Raw genomic sequence first — 18,039 nt, 5'->3', positions numbered from 1 at the left:
GGCTGAGTTTTCCCTTCTTTTAACCGAAAGGTGGAAGTTTTTGATGGGGAAAAGGGGTTTTCTACTGGTGAAATGCATGGCGGCCCCTTTGCCGTGCCCCTGTGACAAGGGACTCTGAGCGCGATGGATGGATCCCTGTGGGATAGATTCCCTGCTCTGGGAAGCTTGGCACAGCATGGGGATGCCACCCCGTGTCCTTACACAGCAGTTGGGGTGTCCCATGGGAGCACCAGCACGGTGTGAGCTGCTGGGGTCGGAATGAGCATCCCCAGCCCCATCTGGTCCTGCATCCTTACCCGTATCCTGCATCCCTCACCTAGGGCTGCTCCTATGGGCACAGAGTTGGAGCCTTCAAGGCACCAAGCATCTCCTCTACCTGCTCATCCTCCATGTGATTGTAGAGGGAGACAACAGCCTTTGGAGGCATCACGGGACCTCTGAACCTGCTCAGTGCCAGAGCAAATCCCAGCAGCATCCTGCCAGAGCAGGCGGATGGGAGCAGAGGCCTCGACCCGCATGGAAACCAAGAATTCCCGGGATTTGGACATCATCTCTTCCGGGAACCCAAACCAAAAGGGAAAGCTGGAGCACAACTCCCCACCCACTGGAGCCAGCTAAGGGAGCCTGGGGGCCTGGTTTGCCCCAGCACAGGGGTCTGGCACCACCTTGACCGGTTCAACCAGTAGGGAGTGAACGGAGCCGCTTCGTGATGCTGTGAAAGGTGCGGGGTGGGAAGGAAGCGCATCCCATGGGACCGTGCTTCCCTGCAGAGGGATCTGGAGGAGCATTGTGAGGGCAGATCTGATGTGGCAAGGGGGCTCTGCCCCAGCACCTTCAATCCCCTCGTGCTCCAGCGCGGTGCAACGAGACGTGCTTACAGACACAGGCAAACCAAGGCTGCGAGCAAGGGCAGCAGGCCCCGAAGGGAAGATGTATCCAAGGTCTCTCCGGGTACAGTGAAGCGAGGGCAGCACGACCAGGGTGATAAATCCAGGGGGACAAATGAAGGACAAGGAATATCGCCCCTTCCAGTCCCCCCCCCCCCCAACCCCAGCTTCCAGCCTCATCTCTTCAGCAGCAAAAGGAGCCATTTGAATGCGCTCAACCCCAGCGCTCGGGGTGGGGGGGACACACGACTTCAAACGCTGCTTTCCATTGCCTGAGGGCTCAGTGCTGCTTTCCCCGGCCGATGTCTCCTGTTTAACAAGGGCACATCCACATCCCGCTATTCCCGCACCCTTTGATGTTTAATAGGCTCAATCCCAGTGGAGACCAGGACACTGCTGGCTGCTTTGCATTAGGAGTTACAGCCCCATTGCAAGCGCTGGGTTAATTCACTCCCCAGCTCCAGCATCGCTTCCCCTGTGGCTCTTCCCTCCTTTTGCTCTTTGCTGAGCAAAGCTTTCTGCCTTTACAAGCGGGGTTTGCAGGTGGTACCCAAGCCCTGCGGCACGAAGCGGGTTGTTATCTATCCAGCTAAAGGATGCTCTGCTGCCGGGCGAGCACCGGAGCCGCTTGGGATGAGTGTTAACCAGGAATGATGAGCAAGAGGGCAGGAGGGGTTTTACCAGGGAGGCTGTTTCATTTAGCATCGAGGTCTTTATGATCACGAAGGGTCTTTAATCCCCTCGTTTACCACGGGAGCACGATTCCTGCCGAGCACTCAGCTCAAACACACACGTCTCGCCGTCAACGATGGGTGCAGAGCCAAATGCGAGCCCATAAACGCAACGGGGAGCAGGAACGTGTGTCTGGAGGTGATGGGGAGCATGCACAGAGCATCCCAAACCCCCCAAAGAGCCATGAACGCACAGGATGTGAGGATAAAGGGGGGATGCAGGCTCGCTCTGCTCCTGGGGCTCAGCATCCCCACTGTCCTGGGCAGCTTAAAGTGGGAATGAGCAAGCACACGCTTTGGTCCTCGCTGTCCCAAAGGGGAAGGTGATCCTGTGTCCAGCAAGGCCTCTCTTTCATTCCTACATGGCCAGATCTGCCCTAAGCACATGGCTTTAGACAAGTGATGGTTTCCCTGTTGGCTGGACTTGATCTCAGCGAGGCTTGCGGGGATCTGAGTTTAAACATGGCACATCCTTAAGGGCAAATCCCCTGGGAGCTGGGCAGCATCTTTACCCGGTGGCCTCAACTCAGTGGCCAAGCCCAGTGGTAGGAGGGCTACTGGTGCTCCTGGGGGTCACTGGTGGTGGCAGATGTCCCCCCATTGCTTGCTCATCACTTGGGCCGCATTGCAGGGGTTTCTATGATGGATTTGGTGTCACAGCAGCCACTCTCCTCCCTTTCCCAGCCCCTTTCAATAGGTGACTGAGCAGATCCCCTTTGCATTGTGGCTTCTCCCACTTGGACCTTAAAGGCACTGGGAGCTCGGCGCGGCTGCTGGTGCTGCTGGGCTCCCATGGGGCTGCAGCATCACACCAGTCCCTGTCCTGCTTAAAGTAGGGTCTTGGATCCACCCAGTACAGGGGCTGGGCTCTCTTGTGTTATAAATGGGATGCCTCTGCCTGCATCCGGCACGAGGGTCCCTGCATGGAGTTGGGACTGCAGCTCGAGGAGCAATGGCGCTGGCAGAAAAGAGCAAGAAAAGGGCCTCTCATGGGCGTTCTGTAGTGATGGGTGCACGAAGCAGCAGGAATCCTCTTGCATTTGGCTTCCCAAGAGAAGCCGGTGGCCCCTTAGCCCTGGGGTGACACAAGGCAGGGGTTAATGAACCAGTGCCCAAGCAAAGCCAGAAGCCCTGATCCTGGTTAGGGCCCAGCAGGGAGCTGGGCTGGGCTCCTGAAGTCCACGTCTTGGGAATGTCCTATAGAGCTTTGAGCTCCAGGAAACATGGGCACGCATCCGACCCTTCTCCCCTGGTCCCTCTTTCTCCCAGCCCAAGCAGACCTAAAGCACTGCCAATGGAATCATTCCCCTCTCCTCTCAGCAGCTTTGCCATAAAGAGGATGCTCAGATGCTGCTGGGCACCTCGAACAGAACCCTCCCTCAATGTTCCATTCCCTGCAGGGTAGGATACCTCCAGATCCAAAGGGATTACGGATCCCATCCTACCTGCAGCACTTTAGGACAAGGACAGGAGATAGCCTGGAAGTCTGGAGCCGCCAGGGCCACCCAATGGCTGCTGGGTGAAGGATGGCTTTGGGGTGCTGCTGCTGTGACCCAAGGGCCTTCAGGAGGGTGCCTGCTGATTCACAGGCGTTAACGTAGGGGGATAAATGAGACCTGGTTTTAAAGCTTCCACCAACCTGCCCCGGCCCAGACCCTTCTCAATGGGCTCAGGCACCGCTTGGCCCCCTCCAACGCCCTCCAAGCCCCGGCGAGGTTGGGAATCGCCACCTCCCTTGGTGGCATCTGGGCTTTGTTAAAGCAAATCACTTGCACGTGGAGATGAGGAGGGGGCTGCAAGCTTCTCTCCCCCCCCCCTCCTCCCCAGGGAGACAGCCCGGAGGATGCAGGGATGCGCCAGCGCGGACGGGGCGATACCTACCCCGGGCTCAGTGGGACGCCGACATGGACCAAGCCCCTTCCATCCTCCAGACGGAGAAGGCGTAGCTGAGCCTCTCGTGGGCCAGGTAGTTGCAGCTGGCGACCTTGTGGTCCAGCTCATCGCTCTGCAGGACCTGGTACAAGAAATCGATGTAGCGGGCGGCCAGCTTGAGGGTCTGGATCTTGCTGAGCTTGTCGGAGGGCAGCGTGGGGATGATCTTGCGCAGCTCGGCGAAGGCGTCGTTGAGGGACTGGGTGCGCTGGCGCTCGCGCACGTTGGCGATGACGCGCTGCGTGTGCGCGTCCTCCACGGGCTGCGGCGCGGGGCTGCGCTTGCTCCGCTTGCCCTGCGGCGAGGGGACCCCTCGCTCCTCGCCCCCCTGGCTCCGCTTGCGGGGGCATTTCTTAGGCTGGCGCTCGCCTTCCTCTTCCTCCTCGTCCACGCTGCCCTCGGGTGAATCCGGGCACAAGTTCTCCTCCTTCATGCTCTCGGCTCCGGGCTCTTCAGGGGATGCGATGGGTGCAGGACATGGGAATGGTGGCCTGGAGAAGTCAAGAGGTGCAGCTTGGAGCATCCAAGCCTTGCGGAGCCCTCCAAGGAGCTCGGTTGGTTTTTCCTTTGGGCTACGGGGAGGAAGGCGTTCGGATAACTTTGGGGAACGGCTCTTGCTGATAGGGTGAGGAGGACAGTGGGCGGACCAGGCACAGACCAATGCAGCCGTGCAAGGTAATGCAAACAGCAGTGGAGCTTATGGGTTCCAGATTTCCTCCTTCCCTCCTCCACCGACACCCCCAGGCCCTGCGGCACAGATGCTCCTGCCTGCTGCCCGGATGGCAGGGGACATCGCCTCTGCCGATGCGAGCACCAGCCATGGACATCAAGGGAGATGTCTTTGAGGTCCAGGCTTTCCATTTCTAAGCCCAGTTGACCCTGCAAAAGCCAGCCAGAGATTGTTCGCTTGGCAATAGAAGACTTTTCTCTATGAGAGGTCCAAGTGGAGATGGGAAGCCATGGGTATGGATTTTCTATGAATCCAAAGGAAGAAGCAACAGTGACAGGAATCCATTCTGCTCTTGAGAAATGGTAGCATTCAAAATGAACTTGAGTTTGCATCCATTCATCCGTCCTTTCATCCATCATCCATCCATCCATCTGCCCATCCACCCACCCATTCATCCATCCATTCATCCATCATCCATCCATCCATCCATCCATCCATCCATCCATCATCCATCCATCCATCATCCATCATCCATCATCCATCATCCATCCATCATCCATCCATCCATCCATCCATCCATCCATCTCTCTTCCTCTGCCTCCATTTCTAGCAGTCTACAATAGAATTCTACCAGTAGAATCAGCACACAGAACTGGAGCCCATTGGTGCCCATCATCCTCCCATGCCCAAAATGCTCCTACGCCTTTGGGAACCCCTAGAACCTTCCCATCTCCCTCTCCAAGGTGTTTCTTCTCCTTGACCTAATCCAAGCTGTCTCCGCTCACCAGGCTCATCAGAAACTCTCACCCTGAGTCTCTTTGGGAGGACATTGAAGTCCTGGCAAGATGCTCCAAGGAGATATTGGGCTCCATTGCCCTTGCTCTGTCTCATGAGAGCCCAAAGGGACGTTATGGGAACAGGATGGTTTCAAACAGTGGCAGGAATTCATCAAAATCATTCAAATCACCCCAAACCCAGCGGCTGTTGCGTTGACACCTCCTGCCTATAGAAATAGAGGGGATTTAGCTCCTTTTTATGGCCACTACATCGAATATCCTGCACTGATCGGGCCGTGTAACATACAACAGCGTTCTCCTCCACCGAGGAGCCTGCACTGAGCCGCAGTGGGATCCTGTGCCCACCCCCAGGCGGGAATGACGTGGATGCAGCAGCTCAGGCTGAGCGTGACCAGAGGCTGCAGGAGAGAGTCCTTGGAAAGGCAACGACCTCTCCCTGTTGTCTCGCTGCCCGTGGTGAATGAGCATCCTCCTCTTGTGTTACCTTCATCCTGAATGACCGATGCTGTACTGCAGGCAGCTCTGTGCTCAAAAGCCTTTCCTATAGCCTGCAAGGAGGAGGAGGAGGAGGATGTCCTCTCCCTTTAGCACTGGGGCTGGATAAGAGCCAGGGGCTTGGCCAACTGTTGTTTTTCCAGTAGGAAAAGCCCCAAATCGAGCTCAGCTACAAGGTACTCCTTAAAACCATGCTCCATAGACCTGCCATGCACATTAACCTTGCTACACACCCCGTGGTCCAGCAGGGCTCACAGCAAACCCCTTTGCCTCCCTAACTGCACCCCTCCGGGTGTTGCTGCTCCACTGGGATGCACGGATCCCGAAGGTGCTTCTCTGTGTTTCACATCCCTCCATGGGCTTCTCTTGAGCATCCTTCACGCTGGGAAGGGACCAAGTGAAAGGGCAACACTTCAGCCCCTTTCCCAGCCATGCTGGCAGCGCTCAAGGCCAGGTTGGAAGGGGCTTGGAGCAAGCTGCTCCAGTGGCACAGGGTTGGAGCTGGATGAGCTTTAAGGCCCCTTCCAACCCAAACCATTCCCTGACCCCATGGTTTGAGAGCAGATGCCCAGCAACAGGTCGATACCGGGAGCCATCGGGATGGAGCCCGGTGACTTCGGAGCATCGGCTCAACCCATTCCTCAGGATGCTGCCGAGCATCAGACGTTGCTGCTGCGGGCAGACAATGGATCCCAGGCGCTGGGAAAGCGGGAGGAAACAAAGGCAGGGGGAAAAATCCCCCCGGGAGAGCAGGATTTTGGCTGCATCCAGGGCCCTCTGATCCCGCTCAGTGCTGCCAAGGGCTGGAGAGCTGCCAGTGAACACCAGCTGAGGCCCAGGGCTCGCGCTTGGGCTTTCTTTTCTTATTAATCTTTTTTTCTTGTTTTCCTTTAGTTTTCACCCTTTTTTTTTTGGTCTCATTTTCCTGGTTTTTTTTTTCCCCTTTTATTTTTTTTTTTCTCTAGAAATAGCTCAATTGAATTGCACTGGAGAGCAGCTTTGGCCCAAGGAAATGAAGCTGGGGCTTGGTGCTGATACCCTTGAGCAAAGGGAGAAACACAATGAGCTTTGATGTGCAGGAAGGATCAGCTGAACACCCCAAAAGGCTGTTTTTTTGTCTTTTTTTCACCCCGATTTGGCTGGTTTATGGCAAAAATATTTTTTCCTTTAAATGTTCCCATTTCTTTCAGTGGATTTGGTTTTTTTTTTTTTTTTTTTTTTTTTGAGGAGAAGAATATAAAATGCGGAGATTTCATGGAAAGGTCACGAGTTCCCAAAGTGGCTTCAATAACGTGGCTTTTGCAGCTGGTTGGGGGTTTATAGCCCTCGTCTTGACAGAGCGAAGGATTCAGACCTTAAACATGCACATTGCAAGCAAAAAAGCAACCTTGATTCCCTGAGGAGCAACCAGAGGGAAGATCTGAATTCCCACCGTGTCCCAGCCCTTCTGCCCGCCTCCATCCTCATCTTCCTCCACCCTTGCATCCGTCTTTCCTGAGCAGTGATTTGGGGGTTAGGTAGGATACGTCCCCATCGCTCGGGTCCGATCTGAGCCTGAAGATGCTTTGCAGGGTTCCTGTGGGGCCGATGGGAAGAAGGGAATGGTGGAAAGAAGGCGAGGACACCACCAAACGTGGGGACACAGCAAGGAGAACTGGATGAGCAGGGCTGAGGCTCACCGTAGCATCCCAGGGGCTCCTCAGATGGAAGCTGTTCCATGGGGCTGAGGTGGGAGATGAGGTTTCTAAAGGAAAGAGACCAAGGCAACCCCTTAAAACCGCATCCTTTTGGTGGGCTGAAAGCACACCTTGGTCAGCCCCAACCTGGATCTGCCTCTGAGCCTGAAGATGCTCTTCAGGTGTTAGGGGTTAGATGGGGTCTTTGGGGTGATGCCCATGGGAGAAGAGCTTGCAATGCAGCTGATGCTCCTCCAGCACAGGTTTAGGAAGGGGACAGGAGGCTCCGTCCCTGGGGCTTGGGAAGGGGTTGAACCCTGGTACAACAGAGCTGCAGACCTGCAGAGCCGGGCTAACCCGCTCCATGTGCGAGCCCGGTGCTGTCCACCCCATCCCCGTGACGGGCAAGAACCGGAGCAACCCTGGGCACCAAATCCGATGCAGGGTGTGTGTGTGTGCGTGTGTTAATTTGGGCTTTCTCTGTTGCAACCTCCCCTGCTGTGTTCGCAAGGACCCAACGGGGCTGGTTTGCTCCCGCCTGACAACAGCAAAGGAGGAGAAGGCCCATGAAAGGAGCCGGGCTGGAGGCTGGGGAAGCGGCTTCGCCTCTCCCAGGTTTTTCCAGTTACTGCAGCCGCGGAGTGGAAACATGTGTGGTGCGAAGAGGAATGCGGAGCATCCGCCGCAGCGTGTGGTTGCCGCGGCAACCGCAGGGAATGCGGGCTCGGGGATGGGGAAAGGGATGGGAAAAGGAGGGGGGGGACGGGACGGGGACCGCGCAGGGCCTCGGCTGGCAAAGGGGAGCTGGAGCGCTGCGGGGGCCTTTGATCCGTGAGCCCGCAGCGGTGATGGATGGGCTCGGGAGTCATTTCCTTGTCCAAGTGACCTCATGGGCCTGGAACTCGCTGAGCTCTTTAAGGAGTAAAAGATGTTCCCGTTCCCCCCCCCCCCAAAACACACACACAGGCGTGCACCCCCCTCCGGGAGCTTGGGGGGAGGCTGGCGGGGGCTGGCACGGGTGTGAGCGGTGAGGGTGGGAGGTGGGGGGGTTTCTGCAGTGATTTGGGGCTTGCTTTGGAGGGGAGGCGTGGGATGGGGCGGGGGATGGAGGGAGGGGTGGAGGGAGGGAAGGAGGGAGGGAGGGAGGGAGGGAGGGAGGCAGGGATGAAAGGAGGGATGAAGGGAGGGAGGGAGGGAGGGATGGAGGGAGGGATGGAGGGATGAAGGGAGGGAGGGAGGGAGGGATGAAGGGAGGGATGGAGGGAGGGAGGGATGAAGGAAGGAAGGGAGGGAGGGATGAAGGGAGGGAGGGAGGGATGGAGGGAGGGAGGGGGAGAGGGATGGAGGGAGGGATGAAGGAAGGGAGGGAGGGAGGGAGGGAGGGAGGGAGGGAGGGAGGGGGTGGGAGGGAAAGGAGGGAGGGGAGGGAGGGAGGGATGAAGGGAGGGATGGATGGAGGGAGGGATGGAGGGAGGGATGAAGGAAGGGAGGGAGGGATGAACGGAGGGATGAAGGAAGGGATGGAGGGAGACAGGGATGGAAGAAGGGATGAAGGGATGGAAGAAGGGATGAAGGGATGGAGGGAGGGATGAAGGGATAGGGGGATGGGGAGATGGAGGGAGGGAGGGAAAGAGGGATGGAGGAAGAGAAAGAGGGAAAGAAGGATGGAGAGATAGAGGGATGGAGGCAGGGAGGGAGGCAAGGATGGAGGGAAGGATGAAAGGAGGGATGAAGGGATGGAGAGATGGGGAGATGGAGGGAGGGAGGGAAAGAGGGAGAGAAGGTTGGAGAGATGGAGGCAGGGAGGGAGGAAGGGAATGAGGAAGATAAAAATGGAAGGAGGGAGGAATGAAGAGATGAAGGACAAAGACGGAGTGACAGTGATGGAGGGATGCAGGGATGGGCAGAGGGAGGGATGAAGGGACACCCCACGTGCCGCCTGCAGATGCCAACCACCACCCCACCCGGTTCCAGTTAATTCCTCCATGTGAAAGTTGCACTGGGGTTTCTCCCCCCCCTCTCCTTTCCTTCCCCATCTGTTTCCATGTGGCCATCAAAGGAGCAAAATCCATCTTGTGGGTCCCGCTGCCAAGAGCCTCCCCACAACCCTCCCAATTCCCAGCCTCCGGGGAGGGATGGGAATGGGCTCATCCCTGGACCTGCTTTGCTGCTGGTCATGAAGAGCAGCACGAGCAGTTCCCTTCCCCTTTGCTCCGGCTTTGTCCTCCGAAGGAGCCAGCACTTTGCAAGGCTCCTGTAGGGCACGAAGCCACCCGGGGAGGTGACACAGAATCCAGGCTGGAAAAGGCCTTTAAGTCCAACCATTCCCATCATTGCCAAGGCCACCACTGACCCATGGCACTGGGGCCTCGTCTCCACGGGGTGTGAGCACTTGCAGGGACAGTGGCTCCAGGACTGTCCTTCGCAGCCTGTTCCAATGCCTGAGCACCCTTTGGGGCAGGAATTGTTCCTCAGCTCCATCTAAACCTGCCCTGGTGCAGCTTGAGGCCGGTTCCTCTTGTCCCATCCCTTGGGAGCAGAGCTCAGTCCCCTCCTGGCTCCATCCTCCTGTCAGGCACTTGTAGGGAGCCATCAGGTCCCTCCTGAGCCCTCTCTTGTGCTCCCAAGGCCCTGGGGTCGGTGACTCACCGTCAGCTGGAGCAAGGAGCCCCATGGCTGTGGCTGGATGAGCAGGAAGCGTCTCCCCATCAGCGGCTGAGTCACTTCCAGCCGGGAGATGCTGCAGCCCCGCTCCACGCTGTGGGGAAGGGAAAGCAAACTCCCAGCTCCAAGGGGTTTCCACGGCTCAATCCCCTCTGAAGGTGCAAACGCTGCCCCATGCCCCTGCGGAGGCATCAGGGCCTCCGCCTGCACCCATGGAGCCCACAGAAGCCCTTTGCGGAGCTCACCAGAGGCAACCCAGTCACTCTGGTTTTGCAATCTGCTCCATGCAAACCCATCCCTGCCTTTTCCTGACCCTTGGAATGTCTCATCTGTGCGTCACCCTGTGCCCATCCCCTCCGGTTCAGGCTCAGCTCTTCCAGCATCCGACTTGTGGCTCCGCATCCGCAAGAGCATCCAACCAACGCGGCTCTATTTCCACACATCCACAGCTGCCTCGTCCATCCTTTCCCCTCTAGCTACCATGCCACTGCCACGTTGTCCCTTCCCTTTCCCTTCCATGATCCTGAAATCCCAAGGAAGCCAAAAGTTGGCTCTTTCCCCCCCTCTCTGGTGCTCTCAACCTGGTCTCTTGCTTTCATGTCTCTGCAAGGAGGTGTTGGAAGGACCACGTCTGAGAGCATCTTCCCATGATGGGAGGAGGTACCAAAGTGTCCCGGTGCCTTGAGCTCCTGCTCACAGCAAACCCAGCAGGGATTCAGCTTCAGGAACTGGGATGGGAGTGAAAACAGGAGGGAGGGGGGGGAATGTGGGGTTTTATCCTGGGAGCACCCAGAGCCAGGCTGCTCCCATCCCGGGAAGCACAAAGGGATGTGATGGAGCACACGCCTTTCCTAGCGGTCTTCCTTGGGCCACGGAAGCACAGAGCAGACGATGATGCTGATGGTGATGCACGGCCCAGAGCACACTGGGCTCTTTGTGTGTGACTTCAGTTCCCTGCATCTCCTCCCTTCCAGCCGTGGGCCAAGGGATGCAGGAAGAAGGGCTCTTGGATAAGCCAACGTGATTGGTCTCCATCTGTGTGAGCATCCACGCTCGTCTGAGGGGACCACTCCGAGCACTGGCACCTGGGTGTAAATCCCATTCGCACCAGCTCCACACCAGTTAGGAGCAACCAACACTTGGCTGGGATGGGAGAGGACAGGATGGGGCCTTTGGTCACCCCCAGACCCTTCAGCATCACCCTCCAGCACCATCCCCCCGGGGCTGTTATCAAGAAAGGGGGACAGAAAGAGGAGGAAGGGCTTTGGAGAAGGGGGAATTGAGTGAGTGGAGCGGGGTTGAGAGCTTGGACCCTTCCCCACATCCCACTCTGAGGCCGGTGAGAACCAAACTCCACCTCTGCAGCCTTCCCTCTCCCCATAGCACACCCTGGGGCAGGGAGCAGACCTGCCAAGCCCCTCCATAAAGCCTGGTAAAGAGGGACCAGCAGCTCTGCCTCCATCCCCAAGAGCTCCAAACCCCTTTAAGCTGCCTATGGAGCTCCAAGCCAGCGGGAGCCCCATGGGACGGGTGCCCCATGGATGTCCCCTGCTCCTCACGACCATCCGGCACGAGGAGGGTTTGCTCTGCTCGCCCCATGCGGGCACCTCCCAAAGGGAAGAACGCGTCTCTCCCGCTGCTGTTTTCCACCCTCTGCTCCCTCCCGGAGCTGACACCATTCCCAGCACATGTGGGAGGACCCTGGAAGCCTTCAAAGCCCTGTCTGGGGAGAGACGAAAGGGCCGGTTCAGCTCCTGGCTGGAGATGAAAGGAAACTCTCCCCTCGGCGCCTGGAATGAGTTCCCGGTGCTTTGGAGCTGGGGTTGGGGCCCATTTCCTGAGCTCCATGGCACGAGCTTTCATTTCCAGAGGGACTTTGCTCCCTATCCATGGGGCTGCCACGAGAGCAGATGGCTCAAGCCTCCGCGAGCATCCTGGAGCATCCTCCCCGCACTTGGGAGGATGCAGGAGGAGCAGCCCGGATGCTCCAGCACCTGATGCTGGTGCTCGCATCCTCTCTGTCTCCAAAGGGAATGGAGCCTGGTACAGCTCAGGGGGGTACCAAAGCCATGGGTGGGATGGGGGTGAGCAGAAAGGGGGGGGTTCACCTCCAAGCAGAGCCCAGGGCTGGGCGGATGCGAGCACCAGATTTAACTCATTTGGCCAAAGGAAATTCTCTTTGGATGAAATCCTGTTTGATCTCCTGCAAAAAGGGGGGAGGTGGGGGCAGGATTGGGTTTCTCTCCAATTGTTGGGCTTTATTGGGCTTAATGCATCCAAAGTGAGCTTGAAAGGAGGGAAAGGCAAGGGCAGGGGCTGCAGGATCTGGCCACCACTTCAAGGGGCTTCTGATGGAGCGGATGTGCTGCAGAGCACAAGGGAAGGGATGAAGCTGCTCACCCGGGGCTATGGGGCCACAGAGCAGAGGGGCCTGGGGGCCACCAACACCCTGGGCTGCGCCCATGTGTTGGGATGGGGTCCCTGAGCTGGGCCAGTGGGTACCAAATGGGCTCCTGAGCAACACGGAGAGGTCCAGCTGCAGCCCCGTGTCCCCATGGATGGGGTGAGCCTCCTCCTCCTTGCGGGCATCCCAGGTTTCCCAGCCTGCATCCCGGGTGAAGCCGCTTCCCAGCCACTGATCCCATCTTCCCCAGGGTGGGAAAACAAGGAGGAGGAGGAGGGTGCCTCAGCACCGTGGGCTTTGGGGTGCCCATCCCAAACTGTGCACATCCCAAAAGCAGCTCCATCCTCCAGCACTGGGGAAATGGGGAGGGAAACTTCTGTGTCTGGAGGCCTTTGGAGCTCTCACTTCAGGACTTTAAATCCAACGATTCCCAAAGTGATTCCTCCTCCAAAGGGCTTTAAATCCAAGAAACCATGGCCCAAGAGACCAGGTCCTGGCGCTGCGCTTCCCAGCCACATCCAGCTTGGAGTGAATGGGACCCCAGTGCTTGCAGGGGGTGGAAGGACACCAGCTCCAGTGCCTGTCTTTGGGCTGCAGCCGGGTTCTATCCTGCAACGGTCCCCTCTTGCCTTCTGTAGCCCTTTCTTCTTGTCTCTGCTCTTCCCCCCCTGCCTTAGGGATGGATAAATGGCCCTGCCATGAAAAGCTGCTCCCAGGGAGGGACCAGAGGCCTCCAACCAGCTCCAAAGGACCCCCACAGAGGTGTCAGGACCATCGCTCACCCCTTTGCTTTGGCTCCTTTTGGCTCCCCATCATCCCCCTCCATAAACTCTCATCTCAAAGGCTCTTCCCGGCTCCTCCGCTTCCAACTTTCGGGCTCCTTGTTCCATATTGGAACCAGATTGAAGCGTTTCCCTCGCTTGGTTCTTCTCCAAGCTGAAACACAGCCCTAAAAATAACCATTCCCTGTTCGTGTGTGCGATGCTCAACCCCCTGCTCACCCCACGGCTGCATCCCAGCTCCGGCTCCGTACCCCAACGCTCCAACAGCTCCACGGAGGGCTTTCATCCCCCTTCTTTACCATGCCCATCTCTCCTGCTGGCCTGTGAGGAGCCAAGGAATTCCCTTGGGATGAGCATCACCACGGCAGCAGCGCTGAAGGTGATGACCTTCATGTCCATGAGGCCAGCACCCATCCAGCTTGAGATACAGCACTGGGGAGCAAGGGGACACCTTTGGGCTCCAGCAAAGGGGGCTTGGGCAGGGATATGCTCCTCACAGGGAGGTTTTCCTGTCCCCATCTGGACACTGAGGAATGGGGCTGGGTGCTGGGCTGCATCCATTGGAGCACGCGGCTCCCTCCTGCTCCCAGCTGGATAAGACCCATTGGGATGCAGGGGGACATTCCCAAGGGAACAGGGACAGGGCAGAGCTTCCTGCCTGCTCCCTCCAAGCTCTGTGCTCCCAGGGCTTGCCCCATCCATGGTCACACCAAGGATGCCTCAAGGCCTCTTTGCCCCATGGCTTAGAGCTCTTGGGCACCCCAAGCACATCCTGGATCCCACTTAGAGACCCATGGACCCAATGGGCCCCCTCAGCAGGCACCGAGCATCAAACCCCAGCACCGAGGGTGCGCATTGAGCAGCCCCAGCTGCAGCACTGAAGCCTTTGAGCGGCCGTTTCCTCCCTGCCCACATCTTGAGAGCACATTTGCTCCAGTGCAAGAAAAAACCCAACCCTGGTGTTCGGTTTAAGGGGGCTTTGAACCCAAGTGGATTCAAATCCTCCGGCAGGAAGGGGGGATCAGGGCCACTGGTAGGGGGCAAGCAACAGACGTGAGCCAAGAGCCCAGCAAAGCTGCTGGAGACCTGCCCTTGGAATGGTTTGGGTTGGAAAGGACCTTAAAGCTCATCCAGTCCCAAGGCCTTGCCATGGGCAGGGGTACCCCACATTAGAGCCTGTCACCCAAAGCCCTGTCCAAGACTTGGGGTGTGATGCAGACAGAGCAGGGCTTGGCTCCATTCCGGCTCCAAAGTCTTCTGCAAGCCCCCCCCATGTGTGCCAAACCCTGCCTGATTCCTGAGGACTTCCTCATGCTGCCAAGTGCCAGCGATAGGAACGTGGCTGCTCCTCGGTGACGGGGAAAAGAGGGCATCTGCGTGGAGAAAATGCTGCTGGATGGGGATGGGAACTCCCGGTGTGGGCTGGGATCCGCACGCCTTTGGGGAGCAGCAGGTAAAGAAGGACGGACCCGAGGCCATCGTCTTAACGTGGAGCCGGGCTTCAGCCCTCGCAGCATCTCCGTGGCCTCCTCTGGACCCACATCCCTGTGATGAGGATGTGGGGATGAAGATGATGCTCCTTGGAGAAGCCCTTCCCAACCCCAGCCGCGGCTGAGCCACTGCCGCCCTCTGCTGGCTACGTCCCGCACTGCACCCATGGGTGCTCCCAGCCGGTTTCGGTTTTGGGGCTCAACCCCATCTCCCCCCATCCCTCTCTCTTGGTGCTGCTTTGGGGCGCAGGGGGGGGACCTTTAGTGCCCCCTTATCCCTCCCATGGGGGAGACCTCTCACAGTGAAGCTGCTGCGAGCCCCTTCCTTGTCAGGGGCCGCTTGAGTGGCTGAGACCAGCAGCAAACTCAGGTCACTTGTAGCTGGATCCGGAGCTGGCTCGTGTGCCCCCCACCCCAGCACAGCACGGGGCCTTGGAAGCCTCCCTCCTGCAGGAGCAGCATCAAAGGGAGACGCCATCCCAACACTTCCCAAATGCATTCCAAATGTTCCCATTGCCGCGCTACGGGAAGCAGATGATGGGGAGGATGCGGGGGCCTCGGCACGGGGCACAGCACAAGGTCCTGGTCCCTGGGGCATCCGTGCTACCAGGACTGGGATGTGGAGAGCAGCCCAAGGGCTCACCCAATGCAGAGTCAGAGTTGGGATGAGGGCTCCCCACCATGCTCCCAGTGACCTCCAATCTAAAGCATTGCTTTGCCTTTCCCCTCCCTGCTCAGCCCCCCAAAGCTGCCTTCTCCTTCCTGAAGCCCTGTGAGGAAGAGGAGGTGCTGGCTTCCAGTGGAGGCAGGGATTGACTCCTCCTCTGTGAAGCCAGGAGAGGCTGCTCAAGCACTGGGGCTGCAGGATGTGGGTATCGATGTGGGATGGGGCATCTCCATGCGGGATGGGGCATCTCCATGTGGGATGGGGCATCTCCATGCGGGATGGGGCATCTCCACGCAGGGCCCCCTCCAAACCTGCTGCTCCACGGTGGATTTCTCCACCAAGGAGATGCTCACGGTGCAGGAGGAAGCTGGGCAATGCTTACTCCCACCTGGAGATGGCAAGAGCCAGCGCATCAGCTCCACAGGTTTAAGGCTCCTTAGGTACCACCCTTAGGTACCACCCTTGGTACCTTAGGTACCACCCTTAGGTACCACCAACCCTTGCCCCATCACCTCGCAGAGGAATGACCCTGCCCTTTCCCAGGTGGGCATCAAGCTCCCACTGCACCCAATGGCCCCCAAAATCCCACAGGGAGGGTGCTCATAGGCTACAGCATCTCTTTCCCCCCATCCTTTGGGAAACCGATGGCTTCATCCAAACACATGGAATGGTTTAGGATGGAAAGGAGCCCCCCCCCCCCGCCACGGGCAGGGACACCTTCCACTAGAGCAGCCCCATCCAACCTGGCCTTGAACCCTGCCAGGGATGGACAATACCTCCCCATCCCAATGGATGCAGCCTGCATGAAGTGTTCCACCCAAGGGAGAATGGAGATGGAATATCACACCCTGACAGGGAAAAACCACTCCAAACCCGGGTTTGGTGAGAAAAGAGACTGTATTCCTGCTCTTCATACGAGTTCTAGTGGGGTTTAGTACAAGGAGACACTGGGATACACACTCATGAGCCCCCCCACCGTGACTGAGAGCATCCCACCGGAGCAGCAAGCGTGCAAAGGAAGCAGAACCCATGTAAAAATAGATCATGTATTTACAGAGCCCAGTTTTCAGCCCAGCCACAGTGCTGCTGGGGCAGCAAGAGCTGCTTCATTGCCATAACCAACACTAAACCCACCTGCCAGCTCCACAGCTTTGGGTAGAGGAGAGGGATGAGCAACTCCATCCCTGTGCCCATCCCTCTGCATCCGGGCTGCAGCGGACAGGGAGGCTTTAGTATTGCAAAGCCTGACTCCTAAGTCATCACTTCACAGCCCAGCCTCTGCCTGGCTTCCCCCATCGACCCAATCCATCTCCTTGAGGATCTTCCTACCCAAGGGACAGGAGCACACGGTCCGGATGCGCTGCTGCCATCTCCAACATCCATCCCCTCAAGAGCTCAAGCGAGGGGGGCTTGGACCACTCCTCTTCCCCAGGCAAACGGAGAGCAGCGAAGGTGAGGATGGAGCCTGGGAGCGTGGAGAGGGATTGAAGCACCCCTCGCCTGGAGCACACCACCAGGACAAGGAGGCAGACAGGACAAGCCAACAGCCCTGCACAGGGAAGCTGGGCTGAGAGCACACAGGGCTTTCCACTCACCTCTCCCTTGTCCCAACGCCCTGAGCAGGTCCCATCACCCACCCCCTGCCATGGAGGCGCTTCCAGCACCCACCTTGGTCATCTCCCATTGGGGAAGGGGCTTCTCCTGCCTCTCTCCTCAACCCCCCCCATAGAATTATCCCTGAAAACCCCCATTCCCAGTTCCAGCACCATCACCCCAACATCAGCCCAGCCTGGATGGGCCAGAGGAGCAGCCCACAGCCTTTAGCACAGCTTGATGTAAAGGCTTGAAGGCTTCAGGGCAGCAAACCACAGGGATAAAGAGGTTCCCCAACGCCACTGGGGTTGAGGCTGTCAGGGCAGGGGCACACAGGGCTGAGCTGCAGGGATGCAGCAGTCATGGCCTGGGCCTTCCAACCTGTCACCTCCTAACTCACTGCACAAGAGCAATCCATCCACGGCTGCACGATGCTGAGGCCTGCTGGAGACTCTTCTTGCTGCTGAGCACCACGATCCTCCCCTCTCCCATCCTGCTACAGGGCAACGAAGGAAAGGAAAGCAAAGGAAGCAGAGGTTTTCTTTCTTGAGCACAATCGTGCCTCTGAGAGCGTGGGGTGAGCCTTTGCCCACCTCCTCTTGCCCCCAAACACCTGATTCTAAATGCTCCACATCCAAGTGCTCAATATGCCCTTAATATTCCCTTTTAAAATGATCCTGGAGAGCAGCCAGAAACAACCCTGCCCATCTCTGAGAGAGCCCTGGTGCTTCTCTGCTGCTGGCCCATCCCTTCGGGCTCCTCCAGACCACAGGAACGAGCTGACCTTGCCCCCAAGGTGTGAAAAGAAACTGCTGGGAGATGCTGCTGGCAGGTACAAAAGGGACCTCCCCACCTCTCCCGTTCTCTTGGAAGGGCAGAGCAGTGCAAAAGGAGCTCGGAAGCCACACAGCAGCGTGCTGGGGCATCACGCTGGTGAGGCAGCCGTGAGGACAAGGTGCTGGGTGCTGCAGCCATGAGGTATGAACCCTGCAGCTCCCGGAGGGCTCAGGGTGGCCTGAACTTCAGGGCAGTGCAAAGAGTGGATGGAGACCTGCTGTGTTGGAGTCTTTCCCTTCCCCAGCAGGCCCCAGGGAGGTTACAGATGCACGGACATCAGCAGCAGCAGCCACACTTGCAATGGTGGAGTAAAAGCAACTGGGGGAAAAACCCCTACTGCAGACACACAAACCAAGCAGCACTTGGAGGGGGGGAGGCTCCTCCTCTGCCTCTCAAGGGGTGGGGGGTGCATCC

General features: G+C 58.1%; 1 protein-coding gene and 1 long non-coding RNA gene across 2 annotated transcripts; both read right to left on the bottom strand.

Moving 5' to 3' along the window:
• Nucleotides 1-3,505: 3,505 nt before the first annotated feature.
• On the bottom strand, nucleotides 3,506-3,983 carry LOC134169480 (twist-related protein 2-like). The gene has a single exon (XM_062630024.1). The coding sequence runs from the start codon at nucleotides 3,981-3,983 to the stop codon at nucleotides 3,507-3,509; it is 477 nt and encodes a 158-aa protein (XP_062486008.1). The 3' UTR covers nucleotide 3,506.
• A 2,779-nt stretch (nucleotides 3,984-6,762) lies between these two features.
• Nucleotides 6,763-7,633, bottom strand: LOC134169479 (uncharacterized). Its single transcript, XR_009966896.1, has 2 exons — nucleotides 7,192-7,633; nucleotides 6,763-7,088 (listed from the first exon to the last, which is right to left on the bottom strand). It is a non-coding gene; the product is annotated as an uncharacterized LOC134169479 (long non-coding RNA).
• Nucleotides 7,634-18,039: the final 10,406 nt, after the last annotated feature.

Source organism: Pezoporus occidentalis, unplaced genomic scaffold (assembly GCF_034315485.1).
Source record: "Pezoporus occidentalis ecotype Australia unplaced genomic scaffold, CSIRO_AGI_Poc_V1 ctg345, whole genome shotgun sequence".
Taxonomy (NCBI): domain Eukaryota; kingdom Metazoa; phylum Chordata; class Aves; order Psittaciformes; family Psittacidae; genus Pezoporus; species Pezoporus occidentalis.
Note: the sequence above shows the minus strand (reverse complement) of the source record. Positions and strands in the feature narration are given on the sequence as shown.